Consider the following 23,181-nt stretch of genomic DNA (forward strand, 5'->3'; position numbering starts at 1 on the left):
CAAGTATTAAGTATTTGTTGAGCACCTACTATATGCAGGCACCAATGATATGCCCTGGCTTCCCTGGTGTCTCAGTGGTAAAGAATCCGCCTGTCAACGCAGGAGACTTGGGTTTGATCCCTGGGTTGGGAAGATCCTCTGGAGAAGGAAATGGCAACCCACTCCAGTATTCTTGCCTGGAGAATCCCACAGACAGAGGAGCCTGGCAAGCTACAGTCTATGAGGTCGAAAAAGAGTCAGACACGACTTAACGATTAAACAACAATGACAAACGATATGCCCTGGGGTTAAAAATATGAAAAAGTCATAGCCCTGCACTTCTACAAGGAGACACAGAAAAAGAAAGAGATAATTGTAATACAAAGAAATAAGTGCCAGCCTTGTTAACAAAGTGGTCTGGGAGTAGAAAGGAGGAATGAACTTTGTTCCTTGTCTACAAAATGCAGCTGATACCTCTTACCTGGAAGGCACCTTGTTAGGAAAAATAAAATAATAAAGACTCATGGTGTGGGTGACATTTGAGCTGGATCTTGAAAGATGAGGAAGTTCCCAGGTAGAAACAGCACAGGGAGGAAGGTTACAGATGGATAATACTGTCAGGACCTTACCCTGAGGAGATGTTCTCAGAATCAAGTAAGGTTGGAAAATACTTGGAAAGTAAAAGCACAGTTTCAGGAGAAGGTGTTGATAGAACTTGGTCAGCTGTTCAAGGAAAATCTGAGGCCTGATTAGAGGCTTGAGGAGACAGAGTCTCGCTACATGTATGGCTTGTCCCCTGGAAGGTTGAGGGCACATCCTGGTGTCTGTTTCAGGGGAAGAGGAAACAAGGGGATTTTAATTTTTTCCCATATTCTCAAGTACTTCATAACCATCAGGAAGCTGGGTGACTGCAGCCCCTGTGCTCCCCTAAGTTGCTTAGGCAGTGTGGCAGTAAAACCATCCTATCACCTAGCTTTTGAGCTCTTGGCCAGCCCTTGGAGGTTCCATGTTGTTAGTGTTTCTATGGGATCCTTGTGACTCCTAGCCCCCCATGCCACCAAAGAAGATATGGGGATGGTGGCAAATAAACATGAAAACATGCTCAATAGCATTAGTCTCTCAGTTCATTTCAGTTCAGTCGCTCAGTCGTGTCTGACTCTTTGTGACCCCATGAATCACAGCACGCCAGGCCTCCCTGTCCATCACCAACTCCCGGAGTTCGCTCAGACTCACGTCCATTGAGTCAGTAATGCCATCCAGCCATCTCATCCTCTGTCGTCCCCTTCTCCTCCTGCCCCCAATCCCTCCCAGCATCAGAGTCTTTTCCAATGAGTCAATTCTTCGCATGAAGTGGCCAAAGTAATGGAGTTTCAGCTTTAGCATCATTCCTTCCAAAGAAATCCCAGGGCTGATCTCCTTCAGAACAACAGACTGGTTCCAGATAGGAGAAGGAGTACGTCAAGGCTGTATATTGTCACCCTGCTTATTTAACTTCTATGCAGAGTACGTCCAGAGTCTTTTCCACTGAGTCAACTCTTCGCATGAGGTGGCCAAAGTAATGGAGTTTCAGCTTTAGCATCATTCCTTCCAAAGAAATCCCAGGGCTGATCTTCAGAACAACAGATTGGTTCCAGATAGCAGAAGGAGTACATCAAGGCTGTATATTGTCACCCTGCTTATTTAACTTCTATGCAGAGTACGTCCAGAGTCTTTTCCACTGAGTCAACTCTTCACATGAGGTGGCCAAAGTAATGGAGTTTCAGCTTTAGCATCATTCCTTCCAAAGAAATCCCAGGGCTGATCTCCTTCAGAACAACAGACTGGTTCCAGATAGCAGAAGGAGTACGTCAAGGCTGTATATTGTCACCCTGCTTATTTAACTTCTATGCAGAGTACATCCAGAGTCTTTTCCACTGAGTCAACTCTTCGCATGAGGTGGCCAAAGTAATGGAGTTTCAGCTTTAGCATCATTCCTTCCAAAGAAATCCCAGGGCTGATCTCCTTTCAGAACAACAGACTGGTTCCAGATAGGAAAAGGAGTACGTCAAGGCTGTATATTGTCACCCTGCTTATTTAACTTCTATGCAGAGTACATCATGAGAAACGCTGGGCTGGAAGAAGTACAAGCTGGAATCAAGATTGCCGGGAGAAATATCAATAACCTCAGATATGCAAATGACACCACCCTCACGGCAGAAAGTGAAGAGGAACTAAAAAGCCTCTTGATGAAAGTGAAAGTGGAGAGTGAAAAAGTTGGCTTAAAGCTCAACATTCAGAAAAAAAAGATCATGGCATCTGGTCCCATCACTTCATGGGAAATAGATGGGTAAACAGGGAAACAGTGTCAGACTTTATTTTTTGGGGCTCCAAAATCACTGCAGATGGTGACTGCAGCCATGAAATTAAAAGACGCTTACTCCTTGGAAAAAAAGTTATGACCAACCTAGATAGCATACTCAAAAGCAGAGACATTACTTTGCCAACAAAGGTCCATCTAGTCAAGGCTGTGGTTTTTCCAGTGGTCATGTATCGATGTGAAAGTTGGACTGTGAAGAAGGCTGAGTGCCGTAGAATTGATGCTTTTGAACTGTGGTGTTGGAGAAGACTCTTGAGAGTCCCTTGGACTTCAAGGAGGTCCAACCAGTCCATTCTGAAGGAGATCAGCCCTGATCAAAACCTCAATGAAATGTCACTACATACTCTTTTGAAATGGTCGGACTTTTGAAGCTGACAATACCAAATGCTGCCAAGGATACAGAGCAACAGGAGTATGCATTCCTGGTGGGAATTCAAAATGATATAACCACTTTGGAAAACAGTTTGGTTATTTCATATACAGTCAAACTACATTCCCCATATGACCCAAAATCCCATCCCTGGAAATTTACTTAAAAGAAATGAAAACTCCCCTCAAAGACCTCAATGATCCACTCAAAAACTTCTGTGTAGGTGCTTATAGCAGCTTTATTTATAATAGCCCCAAACTGGGAGCCACCCAAATGTCCATTGCCTATTGAATAGAAAACTAATACATTCATATAGTGGAATGTTCCTCGACAATAGAAAGGGAGTATTAATGTATACAGCAACATGAATGGATCTCAGAACCACCATTTTAAGTGAAATAAGCCAGACACAAAAGGCTGCATATTGTATGATTCCATTTATGTGACATTCTGGAAAAGGCAAAACTTTGGGGACAGAAGTTAAATTGGTGACTTCCAGAGGTAAGGGAAAGGGGCTGACCTCAAAGGAGCACAATATAAAAAAGGACTTTTAGGAGTGTTGGAAATGTTCTATACAGAGGATGTTGAAGTGACTAAACAACTGAATACATTTGTCAAATCTCATCAAACTGTACACTTACAAAAATGAACTTTACTAAATGTAAATTAGAACTTGAAAAAGCTGAGTAACAAAAGATTCCCTTAAACCTTGTTACCCTAAAATCAGGTTCAGGAAGACGACATCCAGGATTCTACCAGCTGCTTAGGGCTCCTCTTGAGCACACAATATCTTGAGCCCACATTCATGCCCTGATGAGAGGCTGATTTTTCCCCAAAGTCAGTGCCCACACTTCCATGCTTACTTCTGACTTCTAAGCCTGAGCAGGGCATGTTCTGAGCAAGCAATCCGCATTTGGAACCCCACCTACTAACCCCTCCAAAGTTTCAGATGCTGGTGATGAGCCTGCGGCATTTTTGGCTCGCCTGTTACAGTCTCATCATCAGGACCGAGGAGTGTTGCTGCTTCTGTCCAGAGGGATCCAGTAGTCTCCTTATGGCCCTGAGGATGTGTTTGGGGGTCTGTCATTGCAGTGCTCCTCACATGGATCAACTGCTCCAGTGTGCGGTGGGCCACCCGGGTTCAAGACGTCTTCACAGCTGGCAAGCTCCTGGCCCTGGGCCTGATCATCATCATGGGAGTTGTACAGATCTGCAAAGGTGGGTATCATCAGAACACGCCAACCCTTGCGTGTATACACACCCTCGCACTGTCTGTGGATGTGTGCACAGCCTGAGATGTCCCAATTCTATCCTTTTCTTACGTATTATTACTATTCATTCATTTGGCTGTGCCAGGTCTTAGTTGTGCCATGCGGGATTTAGTTTTCCCAGAGCAGGGATTGAACTGGGCCCCACTGCATTGGGAGCCTTAACTCCCAGTGCAACTAGGGGAGTCCTTGAATGACTTTTCGTATTCGCTTGCTTGACAAAGGGGACAAGAAACCAATTTCCCCAGGATGGTTGGGAGCTGAGCACCCCCTGGGGTGCCAAATTCTCTCCTCCCTTGCTGACCTCATGGTTCCAGCACAGGTAAATGAAGATTCCATATTTCTAAACATTGCTGTTTGTCCCAGCTCCAGGAAAGCTCTTTGTATCTTATATTTTATCTTGTCTGTATCTTAAATGGGAGACAGAGGAGATTTTTACACATTTCAGAAATTACTCAGCTCCACAAGAGAGAGCTCTACATTCCTGGGGCCCCTGCCAACATTCCCCATTGGATTGGCCCTTTCCAAGCCTGAGTCTAGTTGGTTTCCATGGTTCCCATGGCAGCACCAGACTTTGCCTAGTGTCACTACCTCCTAGAGAAAGTCAGATGACAAACAGGGGGACCTCCCACCCGCCCACAGGCCCTGGAGGTGGTACGGTGTGTCTGGATTTTGATTCCAGGAAACAGAGTTAAGGTTCAGCTCTATAATGGGCCTAATAATTTTCATCCTTTGGATTCATTTCTTGAGCAGGTGGTATTATTTTCAAGAGTTGAGACTTAAAGAAATCGCTGGGCTGTCTTTTCAAAGATATGAGGCTCTCCTAATCTGGTCTCAAAGCCTTCTCCCGATCACTCTCATCTCATTATTTCCTGTCTAAATGCTCGATTATGGGTGAAGATATAACATATGGTCAGCTACTCTGTATCTCATTACAGTCTTAGCAGCCTTTCCTGAGGACCCCATGTGTACAGGATACTGTGCTGAGGGCTGAGAAGGCAATTGGAAAGCTGTCCACTGAAGTTTCCCCATCTTCAGGAGATGTATTCCATGAAAAGATAGAGCAAACACACACCCTAGGAAGAGACAGGAGGATATTGACAAAGAAAGCACAGCAAGCTTGAGCTAATGGCATCACAGAAGTTTATGTTTGAGCGTCTGTTGTTCTCGCTGCTTTCTCTATGAAAATGTACAAACTTGAATATGAGGGAGGGTGGTCAGAAGACTGCCAGTGACTCCACTCCTGCATCTCTGAGTCCTAGTGAGCCAGCTCCATTTACCCTGCCCTGCCCAGTAACCTCTCCCAGTCTTTCCTTCCAAGGAACTCTGCCTTTTGAAAAAGGAACATTCAGAGCTGTGCTTTGGACCTGAGCCCCCACTTGAACTCATCATTATCATGTTCTGGGGGGTCCTGAACTTCTTGGCCCATTTTGGCCCCACTTCACCAATATGTGTGGTTCACTGGAGACCAGGGACCTGGGGCTGCCGGGCTCTGACATGTGTCTCTCTGAGCAGCCTCTTGTCTGTGTGTCCACAGGACAGTACTTCTGGCTGGAGCCAAAGAATGCATTTGATAATTTCCAGGAACCCAACATCGGCCTCATCGCACTGGCTTTCCTTCAAGGCTCCTTTGCCTATGGAGGCTGGAACTTTCTAAATTACGTGACTGAGGAGCTTGTCGATCCCCACAAGTGAGTTACAACAGCTCTCCCCCTCCCCCTTCAATATCCAAGGCACCTGCCACTGGAAAGAGGGAGCCAGGTGCCCACTGCCCACTTCTCCCGATAGCCCCCTTCTGACCATGACCTGGAGAAATGGTTCATTTTGAACCATTCAAAATGGTTCAGCCTGAAGAAATGGTTCATTTTCCAGGAACTTAGACCATTTGTCACTCACCCTGCAGGAGAAAAACAATCCAGTGACTACCCTGGAGCAGATTACAAGCTGAAAGTGGTACTGAGATAACTCCACTGCCTTAGAGAATGAAAAGTGCCCTGAGAGAATTCCAGGCATCTTACTCACCTGTCTTGCAACAGACAGGTCTTTGTCTTGAGATGTAGGAATTATGAGGGGTGGGGGGAGCGCATTGTGGAGACTCTGGTCAGGAAGAGATAAACAGGTGTGGAGTGTACTTCTAGCCTAAGCTGTCTTATTTCCTTTCAACTGTCCTGCCCGTATGGAGACAAAATCCACCCCCCAAGTAGAGGGAACATCACAGAAGGCTGCAAGGTCAGCTTCCTGCAGAGAGACAGAAGGCACTCCCCAGACCCCCTGACTAGGCAGGTGGTCCCAGGTGCCAGACCTGCCCCCTCTCACCTCCTCTCCCTCTACAGGAACCTTCCCAGAGCCATCTTCATCTCCATCCCACTGGTCACATTTGTGTATGTCTTTGCCAATGTGGCTTACGTCACTGCAATGTCCCCCCAGGAGCTGCTGGCATCAAATGCAGTCGCTGTGGTAAGAAATTAAACCTGAGGAGGGATAAATTAGGAATAGGGCCTAACAGAGATGCACTACTATATATAAAATAGATAAAGAATAAGGACCTACTGTATAGCACAGGGAAATATATTCAATATCATGTACTAACCTATAATGGAAAATAATCTGAAAAGGAAGATATATATATATATAAATATATCACTGGGTTGCTTTGCCTGAAACAGTAAGTCAACTATAGTTCAACTTAAAAAAAGGATAGAAATCAAACTTACATGCCCTCAAAACTAAGACCACATTGTAAATCAACTATACTCCAATAAATATTTAAAAGCAAAAACTCTCATACGCCCTCAAACCAGGAACAGTGACATAGCCTCACTGGTTTAGTCCCACTCACTTTCCCCCGATCCATGACTTTGTGGGTTTGGAAGTCTTCTCAAGTCCTCAGGGCAGAAGCCACACCTTCAGGTGTCCAGGAGCAATCAAAATATTTACTATCTGACCCTTGACAGAAAAGTTTGCCAACTCCTGATCTGTGGTGGTAGTTTAGTCACCAGGTCCTGTCTGACACTTTCAGTCCTATGGACAGCAGCCCACCAGGCTCCTCTGTCCACGGGACTTCCTAGATAAGAATACAGGAGTGGGTTGCCATTTCCTTCTCTAGGGGATCTTCTCAACCCAGGGATTGAACCAGCATCTCCTGAGTCTCCTTCTTGGCAAGCCGACTCTTTACCACTGAGCCACCTGAGAAGAGCTAACTCCTGACCGAGGGCACTTTAAACTGTATATGTGATGATTGTATAAAGGAGATGGGTTCCTCCTCAGAAAGTCACTGTCTTGCACAAGACATGCCATTTCCCTCTGCCTCTATGACCACGCCTGGACAACCTGACTCCTTCCCGCATCAGGGAAAAGCGTGTGCAGTTTGTGTTCTTTGGGGAAAGAGATCTTGCAGGTCCAAGGCCTTCTGGTCCTTGTTACCTGGGAAAGACCTGGGAACCACGTAGTTCCCTCATGCGGCTTCAGCCGGACCACAGCCCCACCCCGCCACTGTTACCACACGTCTCATCTCTGAAGACCATCAAGAAAGAGGCCCTGCACTGTCCGTTCACAGACATCAACCCTCCCCAGCAAGACAGCTCTTCTGAACGACCCCTCCCCCAAATGTGCTATGGGTTATGCATAAAGACAAGTGCCGTAACTCAAGTATGTCCCTGGCTCAGAGAATGTGGAAAAAGCTGCTCCCCAACATTTTATATCCTTTCAATACATGAAGACTAGTGTATAGCTTCACCACCTTTTCTTTAGCCTACGTAGTGGTTTTTTCTTATCATACCAACCACCCCCCCAATATCTTCTGTTTCTATGAATCAAGATTTATTTCTGTTTTACAGATGGAAAAGCTGAGGATCAAAAATTAAGAACTTTGCTCAAGATCTCATAGCTCCTAAATGCTAGGCTATGATTTGAACCCCAGCCCGCCTGACTCATTAGTGTATCTTATACGCGAGGCCTGGAATCACACTGCTGGCTTCCGGTCCTCACCCTCCACTTTCTGGGTGTGTGATCTTAGGCAAACTACTTAATTGCTTTGTGCCTCAGTTTCCTTATCCATACAGCAAGGATAACAAATGTTTATTATTATTATCACCACCACACACAGCCTTGTTCATTATTCAGTCCCAAACATTACTGACTCCCCACTGTGTAGTCATCACCAAGGGACCTGGGGGTGCACGAGCGGCCAGGACATGGACTCCATTGTCCCTCCTTCCCTGGACTTTAACCCGAGACTCAGCAGGGGTGGGTTTGGGAGGGAGCCTTCTCAGCAGTGACATGCATGTGGAAGGCTGTGAGCTCGCTTTCTCTACTCACCCTCTTGTTTTCCCTCTCAGACTTTTGGAGAGAAACTCTTGGGGGTCATGGCCTGGATCATGCCCATTTCTGTCGCCCTGTCTACATTTGGAGGAGTCAATGGGTCCCTCTTCACCTCCTCCCGGTGAGTGCCATCCAGGCCCTTCCAGGGCCAGGGACCCCTCTGCTGTGCATATTGCTCTGTATATGTGGGGGGGCTTGTCTCCATCAACGGGGCTTTGTGTGGGCGCCTGGCGGAGGAGCCTGTGCTGCTCATGTGGTGACGCACGACGTGTGTGGCTTTACATGTGGTGGCAAGAAGCACCAGCCTTCCCACCTCATGTCCAGAGGAGCAGAGGGCTGAGGAGGCCCGAGCCGTGTGCTTGGCAGCAGGACAGCATCTTGCCTGCAGCCTCGGAGTCCCTTTTCCACTTGCCTAGAAACAGGCCATGCTGGCTGGAAAGGAACCCCACTCTGAAAGAGACCAGGAGGGACCCATGCCCGGGGCCTCTGGGCTGACCTCCCGTGAAAGTCCTGGGTCCAGACTGCAGGTGGAACCGGTTCATCTCTGAGTGCCCTGAGGGTGCAGGCTCCTCCCTGTTGAACAGACAAGCAGTTGTGGAAGGCCCTTGTGTGGCCACCATGAGACTCGGGTAGGGGTGTGAAGTGAGAACTGGGGAAGAACGAAAGGGAAACATTTGTCCAAAGCCATATCTCACCCCAAACTCTCAGGGAAGCCCAAGGTGTGAGTGGACCCAGGAGTCCCCAGCCCCCACCTCCGCACACCCGGACATCTGGCCCGCTCTTTGATGTCCCATCTCTTGTCTCCAGAATGGGCGGTTGAGCCCAGCAGATAATGGATGATTTCCATTGCTGTGGCTCAGAGGGTTCCTCCCAGGGTTCTTAGGAAGCCCCCCTCCCCCAAGGACACAGTCCTACTCACAAGCTGTGAGCCCCTGAGTTCAACTGCTTCCCAAGCCACCAGTCATATCAGGGAGGAGTTCCCATGAAATGACAAACGAGTGTCATGTTTTCAGGACAGGGAAGGGAAGAGGGCAGGGCAGGGAAGAGGGAGTGTGGGCGTTCCCTTCACCCCAGGACCCTCCGGCACTCACCCACGGCAACCTCGTATGCGTGTTACACAGGAGCAGTGGCCGCCTGGAGGCCCCAGCCAAGGGCGAGCGGTGGAAGATCAGTGACCCCTGAGGCTCTCTGGGATCTTTTGGAGGAGAGTGACTGGCTCCAGTCGCTTTAGAGTGGGGTTTGTCCCTCGGGCAGGCTGAGCAGCAGTCTGCGTGCATGTAGTCCGGCTGTGTGTGCATGCGGAGGCGGGGGCCCGGTGCGCTCAGCCTTGGAGTCAGAGGCACAGCTCACCCAGCAGGCCTCCTCAACTCATCCTTCCAGTTCCTTCCTCCCTTCGCTCCTCTCTCTTACTCCTTTGTGTTTGGGGGAAGGGAGAGGATGATTCTTCCTGAGGAGTAGGCGTGTGTATGCGTGTGTCACGCTTAATGTCCTGTCTGCTCCGTGGTTGGCTCGCCGGGCAACGATTGTCTCTCGTGAACTTGACTTGCCAGTGCTGTTGGACCTGTCAACTGCCTTGGTCCTGGCTGCATGTGGAGGAGAGAGATGAACATGGGACCCTGGTTATGTGCATGGTGAGGGCCACAGAGCACCTGGGGCCCCCTAGGTGCATGAGGCTGCCCTGCAGAGGCGATGCCGTGCAGCTGCATGAAACTATGAAATGGGCGAGGTTGCTGATGGTGGCAACGATGGTGTGCATATGGGTACTTGGGGCCATAATCAACCCTCACACTCCTCAGGAGCTGCTACTGATAGCCCCACTCTCCCCCATACCCAAATGACAAAGTGACAGTTCTCTCCAGACCACCCAGCGTACTGACTCTCTGCCATTCTGTCTCCCCCATCACATCCCCTTCCTCTCACCCCTTAGCTGATCCTTTCCCTCCAAAATCATAGAAAAAAGAAAAAGTGGTCTAATTTCTACTAATATGTAAATGACTCCTAACAGCTTACAGTATTCTTTTTTCTTGGGAGAGGAAAGAGGAAGAAGGGCTGCTCTTTATGTTAAAATTTCTCTCTCTCTCTCTTTTTTTTATCCTGGCTACACTGGGTCTTGCTGCATCAAACAGGCTTCTCTAGTTGTGTGTGGGCTTCGTTGCCGCACAGCATGTGGGCTCTTGGTTCCCCAACCAGGGATCAAACCTGTGTTCCCTGCATTGGAAGGCAGATTCTTAACCACTGGACCACCAAGGAATTCCCTAAAATCTCTCTTTTTAAAAATAATTTGTAAACGTCAATATCCAAGTCATGATACTTTAGTATAGTTTTGCAGTATATTACCAATGGGAGAGTTTTGGGTGAAGTCTATGTAAGGTCACATTATTTCCTCCAACTGCATGTGAGTCTACAAGTATCTCAGACAGAAAAATTATCATTATTTTAAACTTAAAAAATATGTTTGGGGGAATTTCCTGGAAGTTAAATGGTTAGGACTCCATGCTTTCATTGCCAAGGGCCCAAGGTTCAATCTCGGTCAAGGAACTAAGAGCCTATAAGCTATGGCACAGTGCAGGAAAAAAAAAGTTTGAGTTTCTTGTCTATTTTTTTTCAATCTTTTTTCTCTTACAATATCTTTGTATGTACTCCTTTTACTAACTGTATACATTTCTTTAGGATGGTTTTTGGGGATTAGAATAAGTAGTTTAAGGATATAAATTTTCAGGTACATACCACAAAATACCCAGATCATAAATGTTCAGATTGATGAATTTTAACGATTGTAGACAACCATGTAACTACCACCCAAAACACGATGATATAGAACATTTCCACATATCCCCCCCGCCAAGTTCTCATGTGTCCCTTCCTCATCCATATCCATTCCCTACCCACCACAAGAGCAACTACTTCTTTACCAGGATATATATTTTCATGTACAGTTTATTCCTCATGCCCCAAAGAACCTATATTCTCTGAGGGGGGAGGTACATTTTTTAAGGGATTAAGGCATTAAGCAAAGGAGAGAAAGGCTACTCCTACAGCTCTCCAAGCTTTGTGAGAGACAGAGTAACAGCACGTCATCAGGAACCCCAGACCACACACAAGGCCTCCACATGCCTGAATCCATCCACGTATCCACTGACTGCCTCTGGTTTGCCTGCACCTGCATTTGTGAACGTGGGTCCTTTGACTAGTGGGCTGGAAGGTGTGCACGAGGAGTACTTGGCTGGAGTGGAGATGCTCCCTTGTGGGCAGAGGTGGACACGGATGAGGGAGCTGGGCTAGGGAGGGAGGCTTGGCTGGTCCATGGGGCATCCCAGGCTGACCTGCTTTTCTCTCTGCCAGGCTGTTCTTTGCCGGAGCCAGGGAGGGCCACCTTCCCAGCGTGTTGGCCATGATCCACGTGAAGCGCTGCACCCCCATCCCAGCCTTGCTCTTCACAGTAAGGGTCCCTCCTTCTGCCAGCCCTACACATACCCTCCCTCTTTGTGCTATTTTGAACTGGGAGTTCATACTTCCCACACGTGCCACTGTTACCCTTGTGCTCCTAGGTTTCTTGGGGCCTCTGATAATCTAGCAAATGGTATACATGGGCCTGATTAATATCAAGAGATATAGCAAGGAAGAAGCCTAAGTCCTGAAATGCCTTAAGTCTCCCAGGCCGGCTCATTTCATTCTTCCATCGTTTTGAGTCAGACTGAAGTAGCTGCTTCCAGATTACACAAGCTCACAAAGAAGCTTTTTTCCTTGGCTCTTCCTGCCTCTGTTACCTGCAGGGTTGCAGCTTTGGGCCTCTGCTCCTGGCTGATCACAGCACACTCCCACCCTTCCCCATCAACCCTCTTGCCCGAGGAGGCTCTGCCAGTCCTGGGGAAACACCATTGAAATAAATCTGGTGTTCACCAAATCTGGTGTCACACCAAATAAGAAAAATCAGAAGGGAAGACTGGTAAACTGAAAGTGGAAAAAAGGAAACAAGGGGGTTGTCTGGTAAATGGAGGCAGAATTACACAAGAGTAGAATCATTTATATAGGGCATACAGAAAGAGAAAGACTTATCCCCAGTGAGTCTTTGGTTTTTTGTTTTTCCTTCTGGATCCCAACTAAAATATCAAAAATGACTTTGGTCTAACAGAGAAGCAGTTAGACCAGAGAACAGAGCTCTCAAGAGTCAAGGGCATTCACTGTACATTAGAAGAAATTTCAGAACGTTCCGATACAGGAAGAGGGTCATCTTGATTGGTCAGTAGTGAAAGGCAGCTGGAGAAGGCTCAGTGCTCCCAGTGAGCCACAAGCTTTTTTCCAGTTTGCGCCATTGGTGCAGGCTTATGATGGCAACCCACTCCAGTATTCTTGCCTGGAAAATTCCACGGACAGAGGAACCTGGTAGGCTACAGTCCATGGAGTCGCAGAGTCGGACACGACTGAGCGACTTCACTTTCTTTCTTTTCTTTATGACTACAAGGCAACTACAGTAAGAATCTGGCTTTTTCATCCCTTAAATTCTTCTTATTTTCACCATCAGATCTTACAGGAGAACTGAGCCTTCTGTTGGCCTTAACAACTTAGCAGAGGGAAAGAATATGCTTCTGAGAGATCCACTGAGATGATTTTGAAGTTGGGAAGTGAACTCTGTCAAGAAAACTTCAGAAGGATGTTATGAGGATTACATGAGTTAATATTTGTAAAATGCTAAAAATAGAGCCTGACACTTAGGAAGTGCTATATAACTGTTTATGACATTTAAAAAAAAAAAAAGGAAAGAAGAAAAATAAATTAGATGACTCAACCAGGGAAAGAGGATGAGGGCAAGAATAAACCTTAATCTACAGTTAACAGTCTTCCCTAAGGGATAAAAGACAAAATTAGCTTGAGCTTCAACTAGGGAAGAAATATAAATGAGACCAGAGTGTCATAGAGCTGGGTGCCACCAGCATTGCCTGTCCAGGTGTATACAGCCAGCATCTGTTCTGAGTGGTTAGTGTCCATGTTGTACCCATGGTTAAATGTTTTGATTATCACTCCTGCAGTAAGAAGGAACTTCCTGGTGATGAAGCTGTTAGCAATGACCTGGGTTTCTAGGAGAAGCTATAAAGTCTCCATTTTGAGAGATCCACTGTGGAATGGCATTGTCTGCCTAGAGGCAGGCGAGCAGCCTGCCACCAGTAAACAGCTTATCCGGTCTCCCAGGGCCTTTCTGATCACTGAGCTTCTTCCATGCCCCCCAGTGCATCTCCACCCTGCTGATGCTTGTCACCGGCGACATATACACGCTCATCAACTACGTGGGCTTCATCAACTACCTCTTCTATGGCGTCACGGTTGCCGGACAGATAGTTCTTCGCTGGAAGAAGCCGGACATCAACCGCCCCATTAAGGTGCTAGAACCTTCCTGTGGGGCCCCCTCCCCCTCCTCCGCTGCTTCTAGCTGAGCTCAGATTTTTTAAAATCACCTTGTTCTCACTGTTGACCAAGCCTCATCATCTCCACGATGGTGGGAGACCCTTTGGGAAGCAAAGGCCATGTGTGAAGGGGGCAGCCATTTCCATTCTCCATGGGACCAGAGCAAACTGCAGCTGGAGGAATAGGTTCCATGACCTGATAACTTCCATCATGTCATTATTTCCATCATGTCATTTCTTTGTTTCCTGTGGCTCTAAGGCTTTAAGAAGTCAGCTGACTTTTCCTGGACCTTCTACTCTGACTAGTCTCCTCCTTGTCCCTCCACGTAAACTGGCTTTACTCATTCAGTCTCTCCATCTCATCCCAGAATGAATTTCCTTCTCCCATCTGCCTCTCCAAATTTTAACCATTTTCCATACTCAAGAACCTTTCTTGAAGTTTCCCAGTCCACTTCAGCACTCCATGATCCTCCCTTTTTAAACTACTATAGCCTTGCACATAGTAGGATGCCTGGTAAATCTCTTGATTGTACAAGAAATAATTTTGTGATAGGAATAAATGGGATTGCTCAGAACAACGTATGCTAGAGTGCTACAGGTTCTCCTGCAAATTTGAAGAAGAGGATATATCCCTGAGCTATTTGAACAATCCTATTCTGGAAATGAGCTTCCCTGGTGGCTCAGGCGGTAAAAAATCTGCCCACAATGCGGGAGATCTGGGTTCAATCCCTGGGTCAAGAGGATTCCTTGGAGGAGTGCACATCAACGCACTCCAGTATTCTTGCCTGGAGAATCCCATGGACCGAGGAGCCTGGCGGGCTACATTAGTCCATGGGGTCACAAACAGTCAGACACAACTGAGCAACTAACACACGTTCTGGAGACACAGGGAGACTAGATGCTCTTCACATCTCTGTTTTCCATTGCCACTCTCCTGCCACGCTTAGAAAGTGTGCTAGAGGGAAGAGGAAGCAGAATAACGCCATCTCCCTACCACTTTCTTACCCTCCGAGAGGAGAGGACAAGAGGAGAAAGGCAGTGAGTCTAGAACCTTGAAGAAGACTATGGGGGACTTCCCACCTGTGGTCAACAAGAGGATGTTGGGCCTGTAGAGTCTGCTCCTTCTTGAAGTAAACAAGGCCCTGGGCTGCCTCATACCACACTAGCTTTCCTGATTTCTTGGGTCTTAGGTTTATCCTCTCAAATGGCTTAAAAGAAATTGGAGCTGACTCTGGTGAGAGGAGGGACACTTTCCTTACCCTGCCAGCTGGGAGAGAGTAGGGGTCTGGTTGACAGGAAGTTTCCTTCTTGACTCCATTCATTTCTTCTGCTCTCCTTCACCTTCGGCCCTCAGCAGACGTATAGCAATATACCAGCAAGCTCGTCAACCCCCACAGGCTTCTGTGACTGCCGCAGGCATGCAGCTGCATGATGAAGCTTTGTTTGATCCCTCCTGGGACGACAATGAGGATTGTCCCCTCCCTAGGCCCCCACACTGCTCTTACTGTCCCACTGCCCATGTTCACCAACATCCCTCGACATAGCACTTGCCCTGTCAAGGCTCGGGGTGGGGGAGCCACAGAGCTGAGTGAAGCCCAGCTTTGCCCTGCAAATGCTTCCCTTTGGGAAGAAGAGGGAAGATGTTCTGATCTTGGGGGCCACAGGGGCCACACAGGTGACAGCGACTCTGATCCACAGGTCAACCTGCTGTTCCCCATCATCTACTTGCTGTTCTGGGCTTTCCTGCTGGTCTTCAGCCTGTGGTCAGAGCCCGTGGTGTGTGGCATCGGCCTGGCCATCATGGTGACAGGGGTGCCAGTCTACTTCCTGGGTATTTACTGGCAGCACAAGCCCAGGTGTTTCAATAAGTTCATTGGTGAGTTGCTGAACATTATGGGCAGCCAGAGGGCCCCTGGTCTGGAGTAGAGTGGTCACTGGTCTGGCTAGAGAGCCCCACCAGGATCAGGAGGCTGTCTACAGAGCACTGGAGAAAGGGTTGCCACAGGAAAGGTCTCTGCTCAAAGACCTCTGAGGAGAGGAGAACTCTGGGGATTTCCATGCAGACCTTAGGCCTGCCAGAGTGGCCATCCTGGAGAAGCTGCCATGGGCTGGGTGGAGACCCCAGAATTGGCGGTCAGTGGGCCTGGGGCCTTGATGAGGAGGAGCAGCCAGCAAACAGGTGTCCCAGAAATGGAGGAGGCAGTCAAGGCAGCCATCTCCTAGAGAGAGAGTCTTCTAGAGGAGCCTAGCTGAGGCCAGATGCTGAGGCAGGAGAGTGGGAAGGGCCTTGGCCTGGTTGGTTGGCTTGGTGGGATGCTCAGCACTGACTTGGCTTCTGTGTGGCCTCCTCCTACAGAGTTGCTGACCCTGGTGAGTCAGAAGATATGTGTAGTTGTGTACCCCAAGGGGGCCGAGGACCTGAAGATGGAAGATAGGAACCAGGACATGGAGCAGCAGCAGCCCATCTGCCAGCCCCCTGCCTCCAAGGACAAGGACGCGGTGGGGCCCTGAGGACAACCCTCCCCTCTCAGCTGCCTCCTCCCTCCTCTCCCTTTCTGCCCTCTGCCCAGGTCCCCCAAACACACACACACACTCGCTCACAAAGTCACACACACCTCTGCCTCTGTCAAGCAGGCACAAGACCTGGGTATGGGTGTGAGAAACTATAAACAAGATACTGACATTTGTGCCCAAAGATCTAGCCTCCTCTCACCCCAAGGCCTGTGTCTAAAGCCACCTCTCCCTCCCTGGACTGCCCCCCTCCCCTGAGCTGCCCAAGTTCCAGCTGTTAGAGGAGTGCCCTCCACAGCCCTCTCTCCGGGGTCCACACCCTCAGTCGCTTCCTCAGGAACCTGAGTTCAGTACTGCCTTCCCTCCCCATTCCTGAGCTCAAGGGAGGCCTCAGCTCCAAGAGAAGTGGCAGCAACTGTGAGTCACCTGGGAGGGTCAGACTCAACCAAATCTGTCACCATGAAAGGTCAGCTGGAGAGACCCAAGGCCCCCTCCCTTTACCAGGGACCCAAGAAATCAGAGGTGATGCTTCCCTCTGCCCCACGGCTCCTGGCCACCACCCTGGCCTGGCCCCCTGTGCAAAGTGAGGCTCCTTGGGACAGCACGTCCCCACTGAGCTGAGGACCAATGGGCTGGAGAACTGCCTTCTCCCCCTCCCCCAGCCAGGCCTGTGGAACAGATTGGGAAAGGCTCAGATTGCAGAAACCCAGCCCTGCCTCTGCCCCTGTATCCTCCCCCCAACTCGGTGCCAAAGCTTCCTGAAGCCAGAAACTTGCTTATTATCAATGTAGTGGACATTTCTCTCCTAATCACAAAGCAGCTCCACTCCTCTTCCTTCCCACTTCCATGGGAAGGAGCCCACCACCCTGTGACCCCCTGCGGCAATGCCCCCACACAGCCCCAGGCAGCCAGCAATGCCAGCACCCCCATCCTGCCCTTTTCCTCTTCTCTGGACCTTAGCTTCAGGACCGATGGTGTGAAGGCTCCCCAAGCCCTTCATGCCTGAAAGTTGAAGCCAAATTAGCCTTAAGTCACCTCCCATCCAAGAACTGGAACCTAAAAATACCCCCTGCTTCTAGCCCTCCAGTCAGACCTGGTATGACAAGCCTTTCCAGCGGGAGGGCTTTTCCCATCTCCCCAGAGGTGCCTAGCCCATCATGTAGAAAACTGGGGAGAAAGTGTATTCTGAAGGCCAATTCCTCCCCTACCTCAGATCATCCGTCCCTCCTCCTGCTCCCATCAAGATCCTGTCTGGACAGCCTCCAGGTCAGGATGAGAGGGCCATGGCAAAAGGTCACTGTGGAGGGCTCATAAAAGCCCTTTCTCTGTGGTTTGCGGACTTGGAGCTATCCTGTCCTGTAGGCAGGGCTGCCATTCCCTGTGCTCCAGAGAAGGTATTGTTTGTTGTTTGCCCAGCCAGGGCCCTTGGAGCCTGCCCACCTCATCTGTTGTGCTAAGCACTGGGATTCTTTTATCCCAGGCAGAAGTCCCCCTCCCCCCAACTCCTCATACTGTTTGCTGCAACTGGAATACCTGGGAAGCCCTTCTGGCCTACTTGGCCTCTGGCTCCTCACCCGGCCTGCCCGAGCCTGCATCAGTGAAATGCGGGTTTGCTCCAAGTTGTGGTCCCTTCTGAGTGGACTCCAGGTGGACTGTGGCTGGCCCCTGGAGGGTCAGGGGACCATCCTCTTGTTCCCTCTTGTCATTCCTCCAACCTCCTCCAATTATTGTTGTTGTTGTTTTTGTAAAGTGGATGCCTTACTTTTTGGATAAATATTTTTGAAGCTGGTATTTCTATTTCTTTGGGATTTTTAAGTTTTTTGGGTTTTTTCTCCCCTTCAGGGAGGGTTTTGGTTATACCTGGATAATAGTCTTCTGTCTTTGAGTTTGTTTAGGTTTTAGAATTTTGTTTTGTGAGGTTTTTTTGTTTTCTTTTTTGTTGATGTAATAAAATTTTAAATGGAAATGAAGTTGGTGGTGTTGTTAATTCAATGACCTTCCAAGACAGAGTGGCCAGGCACTTCCTGTCTCTGTCAGGAGGGAGGTCTTTGTTTACCAGGTTCCTCCCAGGATGGCATTCCTGAAGGCCCTTGCATTCCATAGCTTTGAGGTGTCCTGGGGCACAGTGCTGGCACATTCAAACAGCTCCCTCTCATTTTGAAACAAAAACTCCTTACTTCCATGAAGTCTGAGTATTATTGTTCATACTGATGTATTGTGCTGTTCATGTGTGCCAGGTCACTTCAATTGTCTCTGACTCTTTGCAACCCCGTGAACTATAGCCTTCGAGGCTCCTCTGTCCATGGGATCCTCCAGGCAAGACTACTGGAGTGGGTTGCCATGCCTTCCTCCAGGGGATCTTCCTGACCCAGAGATGGAAACCACGTCTGTTACATCTCCTGCACTGGCAGGCAGGTTCTTTACCACTAGTGCCACCTGGGAAGCCCGTATTGTGCTGAGAGCTAGCAAACTATCTGGGAAGAAGAACCTCATCTTTACCCAGGGTGGAAACCTGGGCGAGGGACAGACAGCGCCAAGCTGAATGGAGGGAGGTGGAGGCAGGGGTGGTCCCCCAAGGCCCCGTCAGCCAAAGGCATCAGAAAGGAACAGGCTGAGCCTGTGGAGAAACATCCCCCAGTGGAAGGGGCTTAGGAAAGCACCCAGCTGGATGCCAGAGGTCTGATGTGAGGGACTGGGAGGTGAGGTGGGGTCCACTCAGCCACCCAAGTAGAAGAAGAGGAGGACTGAGGGACCAGGAAAGAGGAGGAAGCAGTCGAGGTAAGGACAAGTACCTCCTGGTGCTCCGGGTTAATCTCTGGAGGAAGTTGACAGGAGTGGATCTGGTCCCTCCTCTGCGGGCAGCCCTCCCGCAGCCTGTCCTGAGACTGCATCATTCCAGAGCTGGCTCTGCTGACAGACACGCGGAGGCGGCGGGGGCGGAGTGGGGGGGGTGTTAGGACATCACTGTTCACCATCTGGGACACTGTGAGGACACTGGCAGGCAAGATGCCTCCACTCCCAGTCCCGGCCTGGCCCCAGCATAACTGTTTTGTGGCTGGCATTCTAGACTGAGGCTGGAGGCTTGCCACTCACAGCGGCACAGACACTTGGCTCCGAGGCCCAGCTCAGCCACCAAACAGCTGTGTGTCTTTGGGCACGTCACTTCGCTTATTTAGCACTTTCAGAGGGATGAAAAAAGAAGATTGAACCTAATCTCAAAGGGTTCCCGAATCTCCTAGCCCACGGCTGTCCCAAAAGAGTGAGGGCAAGCTGGGCAAAGGCCAGTCTTGTGCAAGAGGCCCTTCTCCAAGCCTCATATCCACCCTTGGGGAGCCCCCAGTTCCCCAACACACGCTTGTTCTTTTCCCAGGCTGCCCAAGGCTTCCTTGTGTCACCCCATTCCAGCAAGTCCAACCCTCTCAGTCCCTAGAGACACCTGTCCCTGGGAGCCCCCTCTCTTTTGTAAGGTGACACTTGCTGATCTTTCAACCTGCTCAAAAGGGCAAATGTGGGTCTCCTCCTAGGCAACATGCATTTATTTTTAACCTGGGCCTTTATGCTGTCTTAACTGTGTCAGTCACTTTAATGTGGGGAATTTCAGATCCTCTGACCTTAGGGAACTTGGGAGCCTTTGGTGAGCACTGAAATCACAGCTATTTATGTATTCATTTATTAATGTGGTCAATAAATATTTCTCTAACCACAATATCCAAGATTTTGCTATGCGCTGTGGGAATAGCAAACTTACCCTTGAATTTTCCAAGTCAGCACAGACTTCAAATATTTTGTTTCATTGTCTCCATAAGAACAGTCATATATGTCAACCCACCTCTCCTTAATTTTAATTCAGGTAGCGTGGTTACCCTAGCTGAAGAGGTGTCTGACCTTACTTTAAGGAGCAAATAGTCTTTGCGGGGAAAAGACAAGAATGCATATGGTACCTGTGGTGCACATCACAGCATCACTGCCCATACCTCTGGGCTCTGAGCTTCTGCAGGCAGGACTGGACTGGCCAGTTCCCTGAAGTTTGTGCAGTGCCTGGGACCTACAAGGTCAGAAATGCTTGTCCATGTATGTATGGCTGAATTCCTTCACTGTTCAACTGAAACTATCACAATATCTGTAACAGGCTATACCCCAATGGAAAGTTAAAAAGTCTAAATTTAAATAAATAAAATTAGAAGGAAAAAAAATCTTGTCCAACTGAAGCTTCAGACAAGGCTACAGAAGCATGTCTCTGGAGAAGAGCATGGCACCCCACTGCAGTATTCTTGCCTGAAGAATTCCACGGACAGAGGAACCTGGCGGGTTACAGTCCCTGGGCTCACACAATTAACTGAAGCCAGTTAACACACAAGGAGACACAGATAAACCCCCACAGAGTGTAGTCATAGGAGGGCAGGAAGGAGACTGACCGGCTCAGCCCAGTTGCTTTCTATACATTATCTTATTCAAAGTTTAAACAGCCGACAAAGTAGGCATTACTACTGCTATTTTACAAGTTCGATTAAGTAACTCGCCCAAGGTCACCTAGCGGTAGGTGACGGAAGGAGCTTTGAGAATTGGTGAGGGAAGTTGTGTTTGAACTGAGGCCTGATACAAAGTCATTAAGATACTACAGATGCATTGTTTCAGTTGGGGCACCCAGGTAGCAACTGCAGCCGCAGGGAGAAAAGGATTCCAGGTGGCCACGAAGGGCTTCTATCCGTTCCTGCTCAACTCCGCCGAACCCAAGAAACCCCCCTGCCCTTGGCTGGCACTGCCCTCCCCACCCGCTTCCCGTCCAGCGCCTCCCCCTCCCAGACGCGAGACGTCCAGAGCGCCCCGGTTACTGGGAAACACGGCGACGTCAGCCCGGGAGGTGAAGGGCCGAGACTGCTTATCTACCCCCCAGGTTGAGCTCCCGAGCTTTCTCATTTCCTGCCGGCCTATTTGCACACCTCCCTGCTTCCTCCAGGGCGGCTCGCCCGCCAGACGCAGTCTCCCTCTCCCCCAGGGTGCCCGGCTGAGGGCAAAGAAGCTCTCTCTGAATCACTGAGCGTGGCCTTCCCCTATCCCTTCTTCCCCGGCAGGGCAGCGGGGTGGGGGTGGGGGGTCAGGTTCTAGAACTATACCATTGCCTTTCCCTCCTCCCTACGCAGGTTAAAGCTTCATCCTTGCATGACCTTGGGCAGCTCAGCCTCTCAGCCTCCTTTTCCTCCTTTATAAAGCAGAGATAAAAATACCATCTGTCTTGCTTACTTGCCTATTTAATTCACAGGTCTGCATGGAAATGGTCTGCAAGGAAAAGTGTATGTTTCAAGGATTGAAAAAGCATACCACCAGAAAATGCAACGCCCTAACCATCATGACTATTTCATCGTGGGGGTGGAGGGGTAGAATTCCTCCTCACTGAGACAAGGGCCTGGCCCTAGTGCTCTCTGCCTGCCTACTCTCCCTGCAACTGCCCTGCAAACCCCCATCTCGGCCATTTTTCCTCTTCCTCATTCTGGGCGTCTTGCCCTTGCCAGGGCTGTGGGAGCCTGCCCTCTACTGTTCACCTGATTCATGAGCACAGAAACCACTCAAGTCCTGAATTTTGGATCAATATTACCACCTGGTGGTTAACTGAGGCACTGCTGCAAAACTGAAGCAGTTCCCGGCTGGTAGTGTTTGCCACAGGGTCCTCTGAAATGAAGAGAAAGTAGAAATCTCCCCATCAGGGACTGGAGATCTGTCTCCTGGACACTAGCAGATTCCTCATGCTAGGTCAGAGCTTTTGGAGAAAGTGCCTCAAGCTATGCACAGAAATGAGGGGCACTCTAACTAGAGGGGTAATTGCCTGACTTGCAGGGAGCCCTACATCTGCACATCTTATTTTAGCGTTCAATGTAGTACATAGTTGATAAGGGTGAAAGAGAGTGAAAAAGATGGCTTAAAACTTAACATTAAAAAAACAGATTATGGCATCTGGTCCCATCACTTCATGGCAAATAGAAGGGGAAAAAGTGGAAACAGTGACAGATTTTATTTTCCTGGGCTCCAAAATCACTGGGGACAGTGACTGCAGCCATGAAATTAAAAGATGTTCCTTGGAAGGAAAGCTATGACAAACCTAAACAGCATATGAGAAAGCAGAGATATCACTTTGCTGACAAAGATCTGTATAATCAAAGCTATGATTTTTTTCAGTAGTCATGTTCAGATGCGAGAGTTGGAACATAAAGAAGGCTGAGAGCCAAAGAATTGATTGATGCTTTCAAATTGTGGTGCTGGAGAAGACTCTTGAGAGCTCCTTGAACTGCAAGGAGATCAAACCAGTCAATTCTAAAAGAAATCAACCCTGAATATTCATTGGAAGGACTGATGCTGAAGCTCCAATACTTTGGCCACCTGACATGAAGAGCTGACTCATTTGAAAAGAGCCTAATTCTGGGAAAGATTGAAGGCAAAAGGAGAAGGGGGTGGCAGAGGATGAGATGGTTAGATAGCATCACAGACTCACTGGACATGAATTTGAGCAAACTCCAGGAGGTAGTGAAGGACAGGGGAGCCTGGTGTGCTGCAGTCCATGGGGTCACAAAGAATCAGACACACCTGAATGCCTGAACAGCAATATGGTACACAGCCCCTCTATATTTACACCACTGAGGTCTGGCCCTTGTGCCCAATTTACAAAACCTTTGGCCTCCACAGGGCACTCACAGCACTTGCTGGTGACGAAAGAATCAGTGACACATTTCTACGTGTCCTTTCCTTTTCACTGAACCTAGGTGGATCAGTGGTAAAGAATCTGCCTGCCCGATTGAACTGCCAATACTCAGGTTCAACCCCTTGGTCAGGAAGATCCCCTGGAGAAGGGAATGGCAACCCACTCCAGGATTCTTGCCTGGGAAATCCCATGGGGAGAGTAACCTGGTGGGCTACAGTCCATGGGATGGCAAGAGTCAGACACAACTTAGCAACTAAACAACAACATAGTCCCTTTTGCAGATGAAA

The 23,181-nt window shown here is 48.9% G+C and overlaps 1 protein-coding gene across 3 annotated transcripts in view; it reads left to right on the plus strand.

Annotated features, from left to right (window-relative positions):
* SLC7A8 (solute carrier family 7 member 8) overlaps positions 1–18,173 on the plus strand; it is a 53,088-nt gene extending 34,915 nt beyond the window's left edge. For 2 of the 3 annotated variants that reach the window (XM_005211356.5, NM_001192889.3), the window contains 8 exons: positions 3,798–3,923; positions 5,511–5,664; positions 6,307–6,430; positions 8,311–8,414; positions 11,636–11,732; positions 13,519–13,668; positions 15,391–15,568; positions 16,049–18,173. In XM_005211356.5, coding sequence (XP_005211413.1) covers positions 3,798–3,923; positions 5,511–5,664; positions 6,307–6,430; positions 8,311–8,414; positions 11,636–11,732; positions 13,519–13,668; positions 15,391–15,568; positions 16,049–16,203 — 1,088 coding nt within the window. In that variant the 3' untranslated portion in view covers positions 16,204–18,173. Of the gene's footprint in view, positions 1–3,797; positions 3,924–5,510; positions 5,665–6,306; positions 6,431–8,310; positions 8,415–11,635; positions 11,733–13,518; positions 13,669–15,390; positions 15,569–16,048 lie in introns of those variants that run through there. The other variant, XM_024997694.2, reaches the window with a different exon arrangement.
* The last annotated feature ends 5,008 nt before the right edge of the window (positions 18,174–23,181 follow it).

Source organism: Bos taurus, chromosome 10 (genome assembly GCF_002263795.3).
Source record: "Bos taurus isolate L1 Dominette 01449 registration number 42190680 breed Hereford chromosome 10, ARS-UCD2.0, whole genome shotgun sequence".
Classification (NCBI taxonomy): Eukaryota; Metazoa; Chordata; class Mammalia; order Artiodactyla; family Bovidae; genus Bos; species Bos taurus.